General features: G+C 49.6%; 3 protein-coding genes across 11 annotated transcripts in view; 1 reads left to right on the top strand and 2 right to left on the bottom strand.

Moving 5' to 3' along the window:
- The window catches only part of OBSCN (obscurin, cytoskeletal calmodulin and titin-interacting RhoGEF), a 140,488-nt gene extending 131,738 nt beyond the window's left edge, over positions 1-8,750 (top strand). For all 8 annotated transcript variants that reach the window (XM_021389266.1, XM_021389262.1, XM_021389265.1 and 5 more), the window contains 8 exons: positions 518-640; positions 2,414-2,584; positions 3,416-3,530; positions 4,233-4,472; positions 4,963-5,186; positions 5,639-5,714; positions 6,186-6,335; positions 6,453-8,750. In XM_021389266.1, coding sequence (XP_021244941.1) covers positions 518-640; positions 2,414-2,584; positions 3,416-3,530; positions 4,233-4,472; positions 4,963-5,186; positions 5,639-5,714; positions 6,186-6,335; positions 6,453-6,630 — 1,277 coding nt within the window. In that variant the 3' untranslated portion in view covers positions 6,631-8,750. The remainder of the gene's footprint in view (positions 1-517; positions 641-2,413; positions 2,585-3,415; positions 3,531-4,232; positions 4,473-4,962; positions 5,187-5,638; positions 5,715-6,185; positions 6,336-6,452) is intronic.
- On the bottom strand, positions 10,946-13,069 carry LOC110395135 (7-alpha-hydroxycholest-4-en-3-one 12-alpha-hydroxylase). The gene has a single exon (XM_021389282.1). It carries the CDS (start codon positions 12,476-12,478, stop codon positions 10,946-10,948), a length of 1,533 nt encoding a protein of 510 aa, XP_021244957.1. The 5' UTR covers positions 12,479-13,069.
- On the bottom strand, positions 13,311-17,745 carry ACKR2 (atypical chemokine receptor 2). 2 transcript variants are annotated; one of them, XM_021389284.1, is made up of 3 exons: positions 17,304-17,745; positions 16,709-16,748; positions 13,311-15,239 (listed from the first exon to the last, which is right to left on the bottom strand). In XM_021389284.1, exons 1-3 carry the CDS (start codon positions 17,334-17,336, stop codon positions 14,119-14,121), a joined length of 1,194 nt encoding a protein of 397 aa, XP_021244959.1. In that variant the 5' UTR covers positions 17,337-17,745; the 3' UTR covers positions 13,311-14,118. The 2 variants fall into 2 exon arrangements, with proteins under 2 accessions (XP_021244959.1, XP_021244958.1); XM_021389283.1 differs by having other exon boundaries at positions 16,709-17,745.

The raw sequence follows: 18,160 nt of genomic DNA, 5'->3' as shown, positions 1-18,160 counted from the left end.
AATGTGACCTGTAAAGCACCCGCAAGGTGAGATTCCTGCAGATATGTTCAGGGGAAAGCTTCTCCCTTGCCTGCTCTAGTCCACAGCCCTTGCTAGCTGGTAGCGTGGCACATTTTGCAGGGCTGATTTGTAGAATCATAGAATGGTTGGGTTGGAAGGGACCTCAAAGCCCATCCAGTTCCAGCCCTGCTGTGGGCTGGGTGGCCCCACCAGGTCAGGCTGCCCAGGGCCCCTTGGGATGGGGCACCCACAGCTTCTCATTCCCTCTTTTTCATTCTTTAACATCTCTCCTGGATCCAGCACCCAGCTAGTAAGCACGTGGACATAAAATCAGACATCAAAAGCTTAATATTTATTTTAAACTAGGCACAGTTAACTTTCTGTTCCACAGGGAATGGTCATGTATATAAATACAAACACATCGATATTTGAAGTAGAATATCTGCAGCACAGAAACGCTGGCTGTACAGCTGCGTATCAAAGCTAACAGTCACTGATTTTTGCCTTGTCTCGACAGAAGTTCCTCCCAGCCCTGCTCCCCCCGACGTCGTGGAGGTCTATGAGGATGGAGCACAGGTGGTCTGGAAGCCTGTGGAAACCAACACCTCTGTCCGTTACACTGTCCAGTGCAAGAGTGAAGGTAATTGTAGAATACCCCAAGCTGGAAGGGACCCATAAAGGATCATCGAGTGCAACTCCTACAGTAGGGCTCTGCCTTTACACCTAGCAGAGAACATCTCAATTTGTATGACCTCTCCGCCTGCTGGATATATTAATTTTATTCAGAAGCAGCCTCACTTGACCTCCCTCATTTATAGATTGGAGTGAAATGATTGTACATTAATAATGCCCAGCCCAATGGTTAGCCAGCAACACCATCCTATACCTAGGCTTTCTCTGTATGGAGAAAGACAGTCCATCAGAAAGGCAGTTCTCCTTATGCCAAACAGCCATGCTTTCTTCTTCTATCGATTAAGTTCAGGATGAACAGCCAAATGACAGAAGTTCGGTACACCTGCATCCCATCCCTTGGAGGTTCTCCTCCAAGGCTTGATCCAGAGTACAGTGAAGTCAGTGGGTGTTTTCTTGTTTAATTCCATGAACTTTGAGTCAGTTCCCTCTCTGCTCTGCCTCTCTTGGGATTGGTTTTGCTGTTCTTGTGAATACTATGACTGACATCATTTCTACTGCAGTCATGTATGCACAACCCTTTGGGCTGAGCTGCTCCATGTACCTTCTTTTAACTCTCCCAACATCTATGCACTTCATTCTGGATAACACAAACACAGCTTTTTATTCTGGAGCTGATGACAGTCGTTTTTCCTCTAGTACTGCTTCTTTATTGTTATTCCTTTTGACACAACTGCAGACAATACTCCGGGAAGGATGCAAGATGCAAGTTGTTCCAGGTGGGAGGAAAAATGGGAAACTGCATCTACTACGTACAATCACATTCTGTGTATTTGGCAGGAACACGTGAAATCCTACGTTCTGAACACAGGAGGATTGAGATAAGCAGCAAAAATAATCCCTGCCTCATCCATTATTCAGCAGTAGGCCTTTGCACGCTGCTTCTGCAGATGCTTCTCTGATTCTGTGCTGAATCTGTTCCTTCTTACATGCACACACACCCTAATCCAACCTGAACCCTGCAAAGACATTGATACCTTTATATTAGGAGAAGAATTACTGCCTGTGCTGTGCTTTGAGGCTGTCTGTCAGTGTTCAGTTGAATGAAAGGATGGGTTTAATCTTGAACAGTTTCAGTGGCAATGACGAAGTGTGGGACACAGCATTACACAAAATGTTTGGTGCTGATCTCCTATTTCACACCTTAGTCCCAAGACAAACCTACAGTTTCATTTCCCTGAGGCATCCCCTAAATGTTATAACAGTGGAGGGAACTTGGTCCCACTTTCAAGTACTGGGTTAGCTAGGAAGGTGTTAATGGATGGCTCTGTTCTGAAATCCTGCCCTCCTGCTTTCAGTTGTATTCAAGACAGAACCAAAGGGATAAAGCAGGTGATTTCCTTAACCTTTTGTTCAGAGCTCTTGAGGTCTATTTACATTTGAGATTGGTGGCATGAAGTTTCACCATTCCTTTGAAGCAGCGTTGCCACACCTTGGACTGATCAAACAGAAAAACGCTGACTTTGGAAGAGGTCTTGGCCACATTCACAGCCAGTTGCACCACACACAAAAGTAGGCCATATCAGATCAGTTTGTCCTTCACTTATAGATTCCACTGGTATTCCATATTCCCAGCACTGTGAGTTAAGCTGAAAAAGAAGAAACAAGAAAACAAAAACCAACCAACCAACCAACCACCCAACCAACCAACCAACCACAACAAAAAAGACCTGACCATCTGAAATGAGTCCTGATCTCTTTCTTCTGTCTTTGCTTGGCTCAGATGGGGAGTGGACGACTCTTGCTGCTGACATCGCTGACTGCTGCTACTATGCCAGAAATCTCTCCAGAGGTGTTACCTATTGCTTCAGGATAGCCTGCACCAGTAAGGCAGGAATGGGCCCTTACAGCAGCCCATCTGCCACAGTGAAAACCATTGGGAAGGATCAACTGGGTAAGAGCATTGGGAGAGCATCGTGTTCCTCCCGCACCAAAACAATTGCACTCTTTGTTTCTTCCCTGAATACTTTGTATTATTCACTTTAAAAACAACAACAACAACAACAACAACAATCCATAATTGCATCAAAAAAAAATATCCTTAAGGGAAAATACTTTCTTTCAAGAAGCGGAAGGACGGTCCAACTGGAATTTCCTCCCAGTGGAGAAGAGTCCTCTGTAAAAATCCGCTCACAGAGATATTTTTAACCCACCCTAAATCGTCTGCTTTCCTTTGGCCTGGGATTCATTAGCAAACACGCTTTGCAATCAGTCCATCCAGGGCCCATAACATCAAATCCCTTCATCTCAACGTGCCCGGCGTTCTCAAGCAGATGCTTTAATACGTCGGGGCATGCTGTGATACTTTCACTTACTTAGAATCACATGCCAGAACCAGAGCAACCAGTTTCAGCTGCTTCCCCGATACATTCAGTCAAAATATGCTTTTCATCCTTTAGCAGTGTCTGAGCGTGCTCTCATGATTCGCTTTGCTGTTTGATATCGTAGTCATAGAATCACAGAGATCTTTTCCAACCTTAATGACTCTAAGACCATCAAGTCCAACTGCAAACCCATCCCTACCTGCAACCTTGTGTAGTCTGCAGTGCTTCCACCAGGGAATTCCTGGGTGGTCATTCCAGAACCTGCTGTGTTCACATAGAACTTGGTGCCATGGGCAGGAGCCTTTATCTTTGTCCATAGGTGGTGGAGGGCGGCTCAGAGAAGCTCTGGTTTCTACATGGAGTTGTTTTCCCACATAATCACTGCCACTTTTCCTCTGCAGAATTTCCTGCTGCAACGCAGAACTTCTCAGCAGCTGAGGAAGAGAGTGAAATAATTGCACCACCCGAACCTTTCCCAACCTACCAGACCTATGCCTTCCAAACAGAGATCAAAAGGTAGGGAATCCAACTGAGCACTCAACCAGCCAGCAGGAAGTGCTGCACGTGGCCAGAGTTTAGAAAAGTCACAGAGATCTATTCCTTGCTCAGCTAGAGTCATGGCACTTAGTGAAAACACCTCTGCAGCAATACACAGGGTGTACAGACCTGAGATTGTTTCCTGAACGTTCTTTGTCTTGGTGTGGTAGGATTTAGGCATGGGTATTCTGGGAGAGCAGAAGGGTCTGTTCAAGCGCTACGTGCTCGATAACAAGCCCTGTAGCACATTGTGGAGTGATCTCAGAGCTAACTCCACTCTCCTTATTACATCCCCATTTGCAGCGACTGGCTTCAGACTTGGGGTTGGGATTCTGCTTTCTCTGTCTAGAAATTAGGCAGCAAGTCCCAGAAGGATCCAGGATCCTCATGCTGCCAAGAGAAGGAGGCAGCTGCCCACAGCAGCTAGTTCTCCTGCTCCAGACACCATTGCTCTGAGGGAGTTAGGCTCTCACTCCTAAACTCACTCCTGCCATTTGAAGTGACCATACAGTTTAGAGACACAGGAAGATGCGCAAAGTGTGACAATTGCTGCAATAACTCAGCATAGGGGAGGGATGAAAAACACAGCATGGGATCCTTATGATTTTGAAATACGGAAGCACCTGGCTCTTCCAGGAGTAGCAGAGAAGTTTAACTTGCCTTTGTGTTCCTTTGTACCAGGGGGCGGTTCAGCATCGTCCGACAGTGCAGGGAAAAAGTAAGCGGCAAGACTTTAGCTGCTAAAATTATCCCTTACTGGCAAGAGGACAAGCAGAGCGTGCTGCTGGAGTACCAGGTCCTCAGGAAGCTTCATCACACCAACATAGCTCAGCTGAAGGGAGCTTACGTCAGCCCCCGGCACCTGGTGTTGATCCAGGAGATGTGCGTGGGACCAGAACTACTCCACTCTTTGGCATTACGGTAATCATAAGTGAAGAGAAAGGTTTTCCCATCAGGGCTGGTGTAGGAAGCAAAACACGTATTGCTTTCACTTGTCAGGTGGGATCACCTCTCTCCATCTGGCTTTAAACTAAAAGAAGGGAGGTTTAGGTTAGATACTTGGAGGAAATTATTTTACTCAAAGGACAGTGAGGTGCTGGCACTGCTGCCCAGAGGGGTTATGGACCCCATCCATGGGGGTGCTCGATGGCAGGTTGGATGGGATCTTGGGCAGCCTGAGCTGGTGGCTGGCAACCCTGCCCTTGTCAGGCAGCTGGAAGTAGAGGATCCTTGAAGTCCCTTCCAACGCAAGCCATTCTATGATTACATGATTTTTGAAATGAGTAGAGTTGTGTCCTGGCTCTCAAGACCCTCATTGGATCAGACAACCCGCCATGATAGCGGGGACAGAACGATGCTCTTGGGCACGCAGATACAACACCTCTGGTTTCTATCCTCTTTCTTCTACCAGGACATCATACTCAGAGGTGGAAGTCCGAGATTACCTGTGGCAGATCCTCAGTGCCATTGAGTACCTCCACGCACACAGCATCCTGCACTTGGATCTCAGGTCCGAAAACATGATCATCACCGAGCCCAACCTGCTGAAGCTCCTGGATTTTGGCAATGCACAGTTCTACACACAAGACAAGGTCATTACCATGGATAAATGCATGGACTATGTTGAAACCATGGGTGAGTACAGAGTTTATTCACGGCAACCTTGACGCTGTATGCAATCTGTAGTAAACAGAAAGAAAGGCTGAGCCATTGGGCAAGGCACTGAGACTGCAGCTGGCCCCAGCAAGAAGTTTTCCAGTGAGCTGATGGGCAAGGGTGGCGGTGACAGCAGTTCCCAGGCCATGGAGGACAGAGCCAGAGGTCACAGCCAGTGTCGTTCTGGCTGGTGTCCATGTGTCCTAAGCTCAAGGTTGTATTGTTACTGCCAGCAAGCCCCGTTGTTTTGATGTTCTCAAGGTTTCGTTTCAGCCATGACGTAAGAGGGGTCAACAAACCTCCCTGCACTAGAAAGAGTTTCTTCTTCATCCTCAGGAAGGCAGCAAAGCGTTAAAGTGCTTTGCTTTTGTGCTGGCTTCACTGCTGTAGCATTGGAGGGGAGCCTGGCTCACACTGATTTGCTTTTCTAGCTCCAGAACTGCTGACAGAGCAAGGAGCCCTCCCGCAGACTGATATCTGGTCCGTTGGAATCACGGCATTCATCATGTAAGTCAGCCCGTCCTTCCCTACCCCCGGCTTTAAAAGTGCAATTTCAGAGTCATCAGCAAAGGGAGCTGTATCCACTCAGACATTAACCTCTGCAGTAGCCTCTCCCTTGAGCAATGCCACCAAAGACGTGTGGCAGAGGCTGTGGAGCTGGATGCACCGTGCAAGGATGCCCAGTCCCAGCCATGTCTCCAAGTGGAGTAAGGGGGTGGTTTTACAGCCCAGCAGCTGCTGGTGTTTCTCACTCAGCCTCTCTGAAAAGCCTCATCTTTAACTAGAAAATTCAGATTACACCAAGCAGAAAAGCAGCTGAAGTCATGAAGCCCACTGAAGAACGTTGGCCTTTGGGATTCTGTTTTCCACATGATGTTTCTGTGCACTGCCATGACCTCGTTCCGAATGGGAACTCCCAGGAGAAGGAGCATCTCAAGCGATGCCCTTTGTGCTGATAACTCTATTGTTTCGGGCCAGGCTGAGCGCCAACTACCCCGTCAGCTCTGATGTGCCCTGCGAGTTCCTGAGAACGACCAGGAAGGGGAAGGTGAAGCTGACGCGGTGCTACGCGGGTCTCTCCGGAGGAGCAGTGTCATTTCTCCAGAGCACCCTGTGTGCAAATCCCTGGTAAGGCAGCGTCTGCTTCCCTGGCAGTTTGTGCAAATCCTGGCTGCTGCCCCTTCTTTCTCTCCCATTTGGGATTTGGGAGAGAAAAACAAACCGGCCTTCTCCCCTTTGTCCTAGGGGAAGACCGTCAGCCTCCGAGTGCCTTCAGAGCCCATGGCTCCAGGAGACGGGTTTGGACAACAGGCAGCAAGCGCTGGTTACCTTCCCCACCACCAAACTGAGGAATTTCCTCACTGATCGGGAAAAGAAAAGGGGCCTGCTGTGCTCCAAGTACGGCCTCATGATTGCACAGTGAAGGGGATGTGGCGAGAGGCACGGATCGCCTCCCGCTCCCCTGCTGCACTCGGTGTTGGGTAGCAAACTGTTCTGTCGAGTTACGGCGCGTCAGCTGAATAGCTGACTTTGCTCTCTGTGAATGCCATTTAGCATAACTAAGCGAATTAGCCCATTGCCACATGGTAAGAGCAGAAATGCAAACAGTGAACGTGGCTCAGCTGACAGACGGTAACTTGACATTACGTGGGTCACTTGGCTCTGTGCTGCCAGGATCAGGCAGGAAAGATTTGCAGAGCCCTTTCTGAACGGGACTAGCTGCTAGCCCCAGACAGCTTTGCAAATCTTTACCTGAGGTCAGAAAGGCTCCAGGTGTGCAAACACTGGGCACTGACTTCTGCCCCGGCCCCAGGATGCTAGCACCATGCACTTTCAGATGTTACTGGACTGCTTATCCCATTGCTACAAGGACTGAGAGACTGGTGGGCTTCTGGCCTGCCTCCTGGGTTGGACTAGATGAGCTCCAGAGGTGCCTTCCAACCCGTCCAGTTCTGGGATTCTGCGAAATCCAAAAGAAAATGGACAACATCTGTAAAGGGAAAACATCTCTCATATGAACTCAGAGAAGGTGATAGTGGGAGTGGGGAAACAGAAAATAAGTCAGAAAGATTCACTGTGCAGAAACAGTGCAGAGCACGGCACTTTTGGGAGCTGACGCCAGGCAGCAACGTATCCTAAGGCTTTGGATGTGCAGATCCAACTGGATAAAGCCCTGAGCAGCTCAGTGTGAGCAGAGGGTTGAACCAGAGACCTCGTGAGTCCCTCCCAATGTGACACGTCCTGTGTTGCTATGTCTGTGACGTGCCCCGTGATGCCATGTCTTTGCCTCGTGCCAGACACAGGGTTGGGTGATGGGACTCTGGTGGCATCCGTTGGCCAGGCTCAGCACGTTGTACCTGTAGCACAGGGTGAGTGCAGGGAAGGGAGCAGCACTGGGGCTTTCCAGTAACTGATCAGTTGCAACATCTGTCCTCATCCTGCACGAAGCCGTAGCCTGCTCTCCCTTGGGCTCAAGTTAACCACCTGTTGTAGAGTCTACCAGCCCTCCATGGGCACTTCTGCTGCTGATGCTGCAGAGCTGGACATGTTCCTCAAGGGGTTCATGGTCTGCAGGCACCACAAAACTTGGTTTTTGGGGGCGTGTATTTGAAATTTAGACCTAGATGACTGGCCTACCCATCACACAGGACGTCACAACAACCCCTCATCTGCCCCACTGCATCTACAGCAGTTTGTTTTCAGATTTTTCAGGAAAAGCCCAGGGCATCCTGAACGCTGTGGTCCTCTTTCTTCAAGATCTGCTGAGGGTGGTGTTCGCTGTGTCGTTGCTTTGTGCCTATAACCTCCGTGTTCCTTTGGGTTTCTCTGACGTGAGTGATGTATCTATGGGTGCAGTTGGGTTTCTTGTGTTTTCCCTACCTGCAGCATGTAAGCAGAGGCTTTCTCCAAGCTGCACCTCACTGTGTTCAGAGGGTCGAGGATGGGAAATCAGTTCCTAATATGTTACAGTTTAATACTAGACACGATGCTGTTTAGACAGTGGGGATCTTTTCCAACACATTTAACCCACGTTGCTCCACACCTGAAGCTTGCAGCACCATGACTGCTCCTCCTGCATTGTGTGCCGAGCAAACTGGGGGCAAAGCAGTCCCCACTGTGCTGTGCAGAGCAGACACTGCTTCGTCAGACTGTACATCTTTGAACATCAGGGCAGTGCTGTCTTCACAGTGCACTAGGGATGAGAAGAGCAATTTCGAGGAGTTAGGGGAAGACAGCGTGATGAGGTCTGGTCTATGAACTTTCCAGGACCAGTAAGGTCTCTGTTGGCACGGTCTGGTTTTTCCTCTTGCTGCTACGCTTTGGGATGGACTGCTCGGTGCCAGGGGACAGCCCATCTAAGCATAAACTTTGAGTGCAGATTAACCCATTTGGAGCTTTTACACTATTCCTCAAATTAAGTGGTTTTTGCTTCTCACACTTGCATGCGTTTGAGCATGTCTGAAGTCTTTATTTATAGACTCAATATTGTTTTGTTAAATTGTCTCTTCTGGCAAGGAATTAAAGCCAGATTTTTCTGCTGAATCATTGTCATTGTCATTATTTTTATATCTCCTCCCCAAGCCGAGTCCATGTTTGCTCAGAACCCACCCCTCAACTCTGACCTGAGGTCGGCACAAGCAATAACAACAGATACACACCGGCTGGAGTACAGCTGAGAAAGCAAAGCACTAAAATGCAGATTATTTTTGTCCTAGGGCAGCTCTGCCTTCACCAGGAGGAGAAACCACCAGAAACCACCCAAGGAAGCTCCATTTTTTTTTTTTGCAAAGTCTCAAGCCGGGATTTCAGGTACCAGCACCAGCTGCAGGGTCTGGCTCTCCTGGAAATTAAGGTTCTTCAGGGGACTATTTAGAAGTGCAGTGCTTCAGTTGTCCATGCTGGCACAGAGGCAGCACAGCCCTCGCCATGGCTTGGACCTCTCCAACTATCCCAAGGCTTTGCTGACACGGTTTGGAGTTTGCGAAGGTCAGAGCATTGGCCAGAACTTGGGAAGAGATCCAGCTTATCAGTTCTTGGAAGGAGAGCAAAGAAATGAAAGAGAAAGAGAGATGAAAGCCATAGAGAGAAGTTGTGAAAAGGTTCTGGAGTTGAATCAGAAGTTTTGTGGTCAAGCCCTGTGCGATTACTGGTAGATTTGGGGGTTTTTTTTGGCTCTGACAGAGCTTCTTGATAGTTTCTGTCCAAATTTCCACCGCTGCAATGCCCAGGCTGACAATCCTGGGCAGTGACCTTGGCCTGCAGTTACAACATAGTCCTGTCCTTCACAACAGAAAGCAGAATCTGGCTTTGGTGTTTAGAGACACATGAAAACGTTTGAGATACAGTCCTCGACTGCACATAACAGAGGGACCTCGACAAGCTCAAGAAGTGGGCACGGAAGAACCTAATGAGGTTGAACAAGGCCAAGTGGAGGGTGCTGCTCCTGGGTCGGGGCAATCCCAGATACGAGTGCAGATGGGAGAAGAGCTCACTGAGAGCAGCCCCGAGGAGAAGGACTTGGGGGTTCTGGCGGACAAAAAGCTGGACATGAGCCAGCAGTGTGCTCTTGCAGCCTGGTAGGGCAACAGCATCGTGGGCTGCATGAGCAGAGGGGCAGCAGTGGGGCAGGGAGGGGATTGTCCCCCTCTGCTCTGCCCTCGTGAGGTTCCATCTGGAGTACTGCATCCAGGCCTGGGTCCCCAGCACACGAGGGATGTGGACCTAAGCCATTCTGCGGTAACTTCCAAAGGCAGTGTCAGCATTAAGTCGGTTCATTGTGCCGTGACTTAACCCCTGTGGGGATTGATGTTCCCTTGGCTGCTGAAGGAAAAAGAGAAAAAGGGGAAGAGGTACCCCCAGCAGGCATTACATGGGAACACCACCAGCCTGTGAGACATGAGGGAGGGCAGGGAGGACATCAGGAACCAGGTTCACGCACCAGAACCCAGCTCTCCCCTCGCAGAAAGGCAGTCCTTAAGGAAAAGGATTTAATAAGAAGCTGGGACAGGCTGTGCTGATCGGGCACAGTGTGGAAAGGCAAGTGTGTGGATGAGCTGGCTATTTCCACACACCTGCTCATTTTGAACCCCTACTTTCCTCCCCTCATCACCTAAATCCCTCCTTTTCTCCATCTTTGGTTCCTCCCTCAAGCATCCCACCATAAATCCTGTGCAATCCCCACATGCCTCTCTTCTGCACCCCACAAAATGCCTCACCCCTTAGCAGCAACCCACCTGAATCCCAGTCCCTGGTGACACATCTCAGTGGGCCTCATGCCTGTGCTGTGGGGTTGCTGCTCTGCTGGGACAGCCCCAAAGGGACCTGGCTGAGGCGTTCACTCTTAATTTGGGTTCCCAGTAGTCCTTAATTTGGGTTCCCACCTGCTATTACATCCCCATTCTCCTCTTGGCATGTGCAAGTTGGCTTCTGACGGGCTGGTGGCCCTTGTGAAGGGCTGGGAGTAGCCCAGCAGGGTATTATTTGGGCTCCTCCAGCTCACCATCATCTCTCTGGGCTCCCCTTCTGGTGTGCAGGTGATCTTTTATCACATAAGCTAAATGAACATGATAACAGGTGATGCAGGGCAGCGTTATGTGCAAAGAAGACAAAGAGAAAAGCCACAATACTGTTAAGCAAATGAGAACATATTGGCATTGGCTCTGCACAGATCCAGCAGCCATCAGCTCGGGCAGTTTATTTCACAGCAACATCTGAACAAACAACACACCACGGCTTTCTCAAACGCGTGGCCGGTATCTGAACTGAACGTCGTGAACGGGCTGCATGGTTCCAAATCCCCAGCGGCTCGAGTCTATGGCTGGGATCTCCTCTTTATCATTGACCAGCTCCAGGTCATAGTGAGTCAGCATCAAGGACACAAACAATTTAATTTCAGCTGTAGCAAAGAACCGCCCGGGACAGATGGATACACCGGCCCCCCAAGGCATGTTGAAGTATTTCAGCCGTTTGCCGTTCTTGTAGAAATCTTTCTTGGTGCCGTCTGGGTTGACGAAGCGGTCGTACTTAAATTTGTGAGGCTCAGGGTGGATTTCTGGGCTCATCTGCACGGAGAGGTGTGGGAACAGAGCCACCCGGTCCCCTTTGCGCAGAGTGTACTCTGTGCCACCACTCATCTTGAGGCTCATGTCCTGGAGGACGGCTCTGATCAGGATTGGGGCTGCCACCAACCTCAGGGTCTCCTCCACAGCACTGTCCAGAAGAGGAGTCTGCTCTAACATGTCCCTGGTGATGTTAACCAGCGGGCTCCCTGGCTTCACTTCTTGGCCATGCTCCCTCAAGACTTTCTCTACCTCTCCCTTCACAGCCTTCATAGCTTCTGGATGCTTCATGAGATACAAGAGGAGCCAGAAGGCAGTAGGGCCTGTATTGCCCTGGGATGCCCACAGCATCATAAACCTGAAGCGGTCCCGCATGTAGTCAGGGACACCACTTCCTGCCAAACACTGGTCTTGTTCACTTATCCACCTGCTGATGTTGTCCTTCTGAGAGCCCTTACTCACGGACAGAGCATCCCAGAAGAACCTCTTAAGCCTCTCGGCTTCCACTTTGTCCTTGGGAGGCAACATGTCATAGGCCAGGCCGGGGAAGAGGCGGTCGTACTTCCGAAACTCGGTGAACAGCTGGTTGGAGTGGATGAGGTCTTGCTCGTGAGCTTTCTCCCTGTTCCCAGCCCTTTGGTGCGACTCTGTGCCAAACAGAGCCAGGTACCCGGCTCTGAAGACGATGTTGTAGCAGTAGTGGAAGAGGCCGGCCTCTTGCCATGGTCGCTTCTCCTCTCCTGAGCTCAGCTCGAAAAGCATCAGCTTCTGGAAGTTATCCATGGCGGCTTGTGTCAGGAGACTGAGTCCATCTCCCATCAGATACTTCGTGCTGAAAGTACGCACTGTGCTATGGTTGGCCGCGTCGGGCTTGTAGCCAAAAACCTGGAGGACCAGTTTAATTGCAAAGGTCTGAAAGTCTAGTTTAGACCGTGATTCCTTCACGATGGCTCCAAAGCAGAAGGGGTCCATCACAAAGGTGAAGTAATAGCCTCCGATCAGCACTGTGAAAATATCTCCGTGTTTTCTCTGCATCTTACTTAGAAACCCTGAACTGTCCTTTCTGAAATCCAGTGCGTAACCCAGCCAGGGAATGATGCCTTTGTCCAGAGGCGGCTCATTGGGTCTTCGTCTCCGAAAGGCCCCCAGGAGGTAGAGCCCCCCGAGCAGCAATACCACCAAGGTGCAGAGAAAAGCTGCCCAGAATGCCATCAGAGCCCTTCTCCTGGCCGGGAGTATGCCCCAGAGCTTGGGGAGTGCTTTTTATTCCCATTCAGCAGCTGATATGCAGATGCAGAGCTGACAGCATCTGCCCCAATTGGCAGCGATTATTTGTTTTCCCTATTTGGAGTGAGGACATTTCTCTCCTTGGCTGACACACAGAGATTTTTAAGGTGGAAGGTACATCAGAGTCCACTGCGGTCAGATGGTGTCAGTGTAGGCTCTGCAGCAGCCTAAGCCAAGCCCCTTTTCTGGGCTGCACTGCATTTTTGAAAAAGGGTCTTTGGAGAATTCATCTCAGCAATTTCTGTGTTTAACACCATGCTACAGACATGCAATGCAGGCTGGAAAAAAGAGAGGAGGAGCAGATGTTTGAAGCACTGCTGGAAGTAAATACAGGACCAAGGGGAGGGACAGAGCTGAGCTACTTTTGTCTCAAACGCTAAGGAAGGAAAGGTCTCCAACAGCTCTGCTCATTTTGCCTTCTGCTCCTCGATGTCTCCTGTTGGGGTGAGGGGACCCCATCCCTTATGCCCAGTGCAGTGCTGGGCATCCAGCTGCTGGCACATGGACCTTGCAGCAGCCTCGTGTGGGATACAGGGGCATTACATGGTGAGAGAGTTAGGGGAAAGGATTTAGTAAGGAGATGACCATGCACAGGACAAGCTGCTTCCACCCGCTCCCTATTTTCCCACCCTTGTTCCTCCCCTAGTTCACCCCTCGTTCTCTCTACCTTCACCTCTTCCCCTAAGCATCCCATCACAAGCTCTGCGCAGTCCCATGGGAGCCCCATCAGAAGATGAAGATCTCTTTCTATCTCAGATTTGTTTCCCAGCTGTTGTTCCCTTCCACATTCCCTCCCGCTGACCTGACCCGTGGAGCGAAGACCACATCGTAGCATCAGCTAAATATTTGCTGCAGTGTTTTCTTGAGGGAAGCTCCCAGCTTTTTTGGAAACACACGGCAGTGATGCTGGCAATAATGGCAGTGAAAACAAATGCACCTTTCTCGTTCTACTCAAAACCCTTCTCAGTCCTATAGTGACCCTGCCTAGCAATAAAATTAAGAAGGTGATGAGTATTTGCTCTGAAGGTATCAACTTTATTTGCACAGTTCTTGCCAACTCACATGCTGAATTGATTTCCAGGCTGGAAAAATCCCAGCTAAAGTTCAGAAGCATTTGGGGTGAACAATTAAATAAAGGTCAGCAAACTAGTAACCTTGAACTTTAAAACCACATCAGTTATAAGCATTGGCTAATAGCTATCCATGCTGTTCAGTTTGAGGCCATGCTGCCACTCTGTGGAGAGGTTAAACTGACTTCTGTTAACGATGGTCTCCACTGAGCTTTTTCACTTTGTCAAAACCCATCTTTGGGTTTTTCTCTCTCTCTTACTGGCTGTTACTGGTCTGAATTCTGGTGCTGCGATGATCAAACTGATCTCAAAGCAAGGATCCATCCCTTGGGTAGACACAGAGTCCTGCTCAGTACACTTCAATGTGGCATACCCAGTGCATTGACCCCCAGTGGGTCAGACCAACTTAAAAATGCCTGTTCCTCCTGGTAGGCAAAGGGGTGAGCCTGGCTGAGCGCATCCCCCTGGCACACAGCAAAAGCCAGCAAGTATTTATCACGTATTGGTGATGCTCAGCATTTCTATCTGAGCAGTGTGTCTGCTGCAAGAGCGGCTTGTCTCTGAGAGCTGGATGTCAAAGGTGCTCTTCCTACAGAAAGCCTGAGGGATCTTCCGTAAGTACAACCTGAATCGTTTCTTCACAAAGGCGTAGAGCACGGGGTTGAGGCAGCAGTGGATGAAGGACAAGCTCTCCGTGATCTGCATGGCATAGTCCAGTTGCCTACTCCTCTCGCAGCTCTGGATCAGACCAACGTATTGCAGGGAGTGAAGGATGAGGACGACGTTGTAAGGGAACCACAGGACCAAGAAGACTGCCACCAGAGTAAAGACAAAGCGGAGTGCTTTTCTGGAGCCAGGCACCTGAGACGTGGTGAGGACACACACACTGCGGGAATAGCAGAACACCATGAAGAGGAAGGGCAAAAGGAAACCCAGGATGTTTTGGGTGACCTGAAAGACAACTTTCCAAAATAAGTGTTTCTGGCCGTAGTCGTGAGTGCACATGATGGTTTTGTTGTGCATTTCCTTCGTGCTGCTGAAGAGGGCGTCGGGAATGGAGAGGAGTATGGAGAGGACCCACGCCACCAACAAGACGAGGAAGGACTTCTTCCGTGTCACGGAGCTGCCAGGACAGCAAGCATGAACTATCTGCAGATACATGTCCAGACTCATGCAGCTCACAAAAAAGATACCGCTGTAGAAATTCATGATGTACATGGCATTTAAGACTGAGCACAACAGATCCCAGGTCACCCACTGAGAAATGAACAGGACCCAGAAAGGAAGGGTTAGCAGCAAGAGGAAATCCGAAACCACCAGGTTCAGCAGATACACCTCTGTCATCTTCTTTTTCTTACTGATGTACATGAGGACAGTAAATAGAGGAACATTCCCAGTGAACCCAACCAGGAAAACCACAGTGTAAAAAGCTGGCAAGAACGCTTTGCTAAAGGAGACCACCTCTTCTTTGCTGCAGGGGCCATAGAGCATGAAGTCCTCCTCATCCAGGTACTCGTAGGGGTAGTCAGTCGAATTGGCAGCGTAATCTTGGCCATCCAGCAAAGCCGCAGCTGTTGCTGTTGCCAGCTTGGAAGCTGCATATGGCAGGTGGCTGCCTAGGAGCAAGAGACAAGAGAAGGGGATCACCAGGCATTTCACAATGTCATTCCAATTGCAGGAAAAGCAAACGTGGAGTGTTTTCTTCAGTTTATAGGTTTAAATCCGTGCTACATGCCCTGCACTCTTTGGCCTTTGCCTACAGCATGGAGACAGCCAGCTACACAAACATTTAAAATTATACTTCAGGTTTCCTTGCTCCCATGCACGAAAAGCATGGTCTCCTCTGAGCTGATTCACCACTTCCCTCTGACACCACTGCAAACTTCTGAGGAAGTTTCTACCCTAAATTATGTGAAGTACAGCACCACACCCAGCTCTGTACTGCTCTCTGTTCACCAGGATTGCTACTGAGAAAGTGGCATAAAACCACAGAATCATTCAGACTGGGAAAGACCACTAAGATCACCAAGCCCAGCCCCAACCTACCCCCACCATGCCTACTGACCATGTCCCTCAGTGCCATATCTTCCCTTTTCTTGAACACCTCCAGGGACAGGGACTTCACCACCTCCCTAAGCAGCCTGTGCTGTTGCTTTATCACTCTTTCTGAGAAGAAATTGTTCCTAATATCTGACTGACATCCTGCTTTTCAGCAAAGCAGAACCTGCCACCAGCACCTTTAGCTTCGTAGGGCTGCTCTCAGAAGCAAAACATCAAAAAGTAACTGTTCCTGGTACAACACTGCCCACTCTCGTGTCAATTCTAGGAATCAAAGCATGAGCCAAGACGTGGGTTGAAGCCCCTGCCCAAGGCCGTGCATTAGAGTTGCTCCTCCTGTGCCCCAGGACTGCACACCAGTTGCTGCAGTCCAGACTTCAGGAAATGATCAATAATTGAGAGAACTTCCTAATTTTGGAGTCTGATTCTAAAAAAAACTCCAACCATGAGAGCATCACGAGGAAGTCATCTTCCAAAAGTCACCCAAACTGGGCAATGTCTGTCACTGAAGAGATGAAATCTCCCATGGTGGGAGATGGAATCTGCCTGAGCCACCTCTCATTGGTACCATGAAGGTCAGAGTGAGTTTTACAAATCAGGACCAATCTCCAGGCTCTGACAGCAAACCAAGGCTGTCACAGAGGTCAGACTGACTGCAGATGTCCCCACCACCCTTCGAGCACACATCATGGCCAAACCTGCTCTCCTTTCCTCTGGGACCCATTTTTCCAGCAATCCCAAAGTGTGTGTATAGTGCAGTTCCCTGCCCGCAGCCTCTCCTGCCTTGCTCTCCTTGAGGAGCTATTTCTCCTAACTCTGAACCACCGAGTGAAGAGAAAATGAAGCCGCTGGCCCCAGGGCAGGCTGTGCTAACCTAATGCTACCCATAACCAAGATCCTCAAAGGCAGCCAGGGCCAGAACTGGACCTTCCCCCTGGAAAGGCCTGAAGCAGGAGCCCCTGCAGCTCAGAGCACCCAAGGCTTGGAGCAGGGTGCAGAGCTGCAAGTGGTGAAGCTATGGACATACCTGTTGTGATCCCACGTCCATCCCAGGTAACTGCAGGTGGCTGAAAAGGAGAGAAAGTTTGGTTTGGGCAGGGCTGTGATGTATTCATGCTGTCTCACCTTGGCAAGCACCATGTGGCACCAGATGACAGCCATATGGATGCACAGCATGACAGTGCCAAAGAAAACTTCCTGGGAATGAGATGAGCTTTTTTTTTTTTTTTTTCTGCTTCATGTTTTGGAGGAAACTCATCTGCAGCTGGATGCACTCTGGACTATGCGTCCGTGGGAGGAAGACAAAGCTTTCCACCCGCTCTGACATCCAGTGAGATTCCCAAACAGCTCCAGCACCCCCTGCACCCACACTGGGGCAGCCACCCCACAACCCCCACTTCTGGGGCTCTTTCAGCTCCGAGATGCTTCTTCTCCCCTGGCTGTGTCATTCCTCCTCCATACACTGACATTCACACCGTATCCCATGTTGCAGAGCAAAGAACCGATTCATCCCCCCCAACAAATACACGGGTTGAGCTCTGAAATTAATCCCAGCCCAAAGGAACCTCTCCATTATTTGGTTTTTCCATTATCTACAAGCGCAAAAGAGAAAACGCACTTACAAGAACTGCTGCTCCGCGGTGGGCAGCTCCCATTGTGCCAGAAGCTTGACTCAGGCATCTAGGAACAAACCTCTCACAGTGGTGCAAGAGGACAGGCAGGAAATGTGAACTCAGCGTGACCGCCCTGCCTTTATTTCGCCTTTCCTGGAGTGTGGGTGACACAGCTCTGCAGTGCTGACACTACCCCTAAAAAAAGCTGCAATAGGATTTGTAAGGAGGTGAGACAGACTGGCTGTACCCAGCCCAGCTGCTTGCTTAGAACTGGCCTCTTTTGCCTGTCTTCTCTCCATTTTGCCACGTGTGTTTGTCCCCATCCACTCATGATCCTTTCCTTCTTCACCCCTGTCTTCCTTGCCTCTCATTTCTTTTTCCCTGTTGGCCTTGGGTTTGCAACATCACACCCCCAGATGTGGCAGCGTGCTCCTTCTAATTTAGTTGTTTTGGGTTTTTTTTGTAAAAGCTTTAATTATTGGGAACATCCACCGTAGTCTAAGACCTACCCAGTCCTGTCACTAAACCACATCCCATATTGCCATGTCTCCATGTCCCCTAAATACCTCCAGGGATGGGGATTGCATGGAAAAGCTTTTAGGGAGTAAAATCTCAAGAACTGAGATATGAGCTGGGTGTCCTGGAGTCCCTGGAGAAACTCAAGGTCAGGGGATGGGGCTGTGAGCACCTGATGGAGCTGGGGGTGTCCCTGTTCATTGCAGGGGAGTTGGACCAGATGGCCTTTAAGGGTCCCTTCCAACTCAACCCATTCTGTAATTCTATGGTTCTATTTCATACCAGTGTTCTTAAAGAAACAATGGGAGAGTAGCAACGACTTCAGAATGGGCTGAAACCTCCAATAAATG

Source organism: Numida meleagris, chromosome 2 (assembly GCF_002078875.1).
Source record: "Numida meleagris isolate 19003 breed g44 Domestic line chromosome 2, NumMel1.0, whole genome shotgun sequence".
NCBI classification, from domain to species: domain Eukaryota; kingdom Metazoa; phylum Chordata; class Aves; order Galliformes; family Numididae; genus Numida; species Numida meleagris.
The sequence above is the reverse complement of the archived record's forward strand: the minus strand, read 5'-3'. Positions and strand labels throughout refer to the sequence as shown.

Excerpts from the sequence above, each read along its gene's own strand:
- LOC110395135 (XM_021389282.1), bottom strand. The coding sequence starts at position 12,478 with ATGGCATTCTGGGCAGCTTTTCTCTGCACCTTGGTGGTATTGCTGCTC.
- ACKR2 (XM_021389283.1), bottom strand. The coding sequence starts at position 16,796 with ATGAATACATCACAGCCCTGCCCAAACCAAACTTTCTCTCCTTTTCAG. Across the intron at positions 15,240-16,708 it reads TGGACGTGGGATCACAACAG|GCAGCCACCTGCCATATGCA; the intron begins GTATGTCCATAG and ends TCTTGCTCCTAG.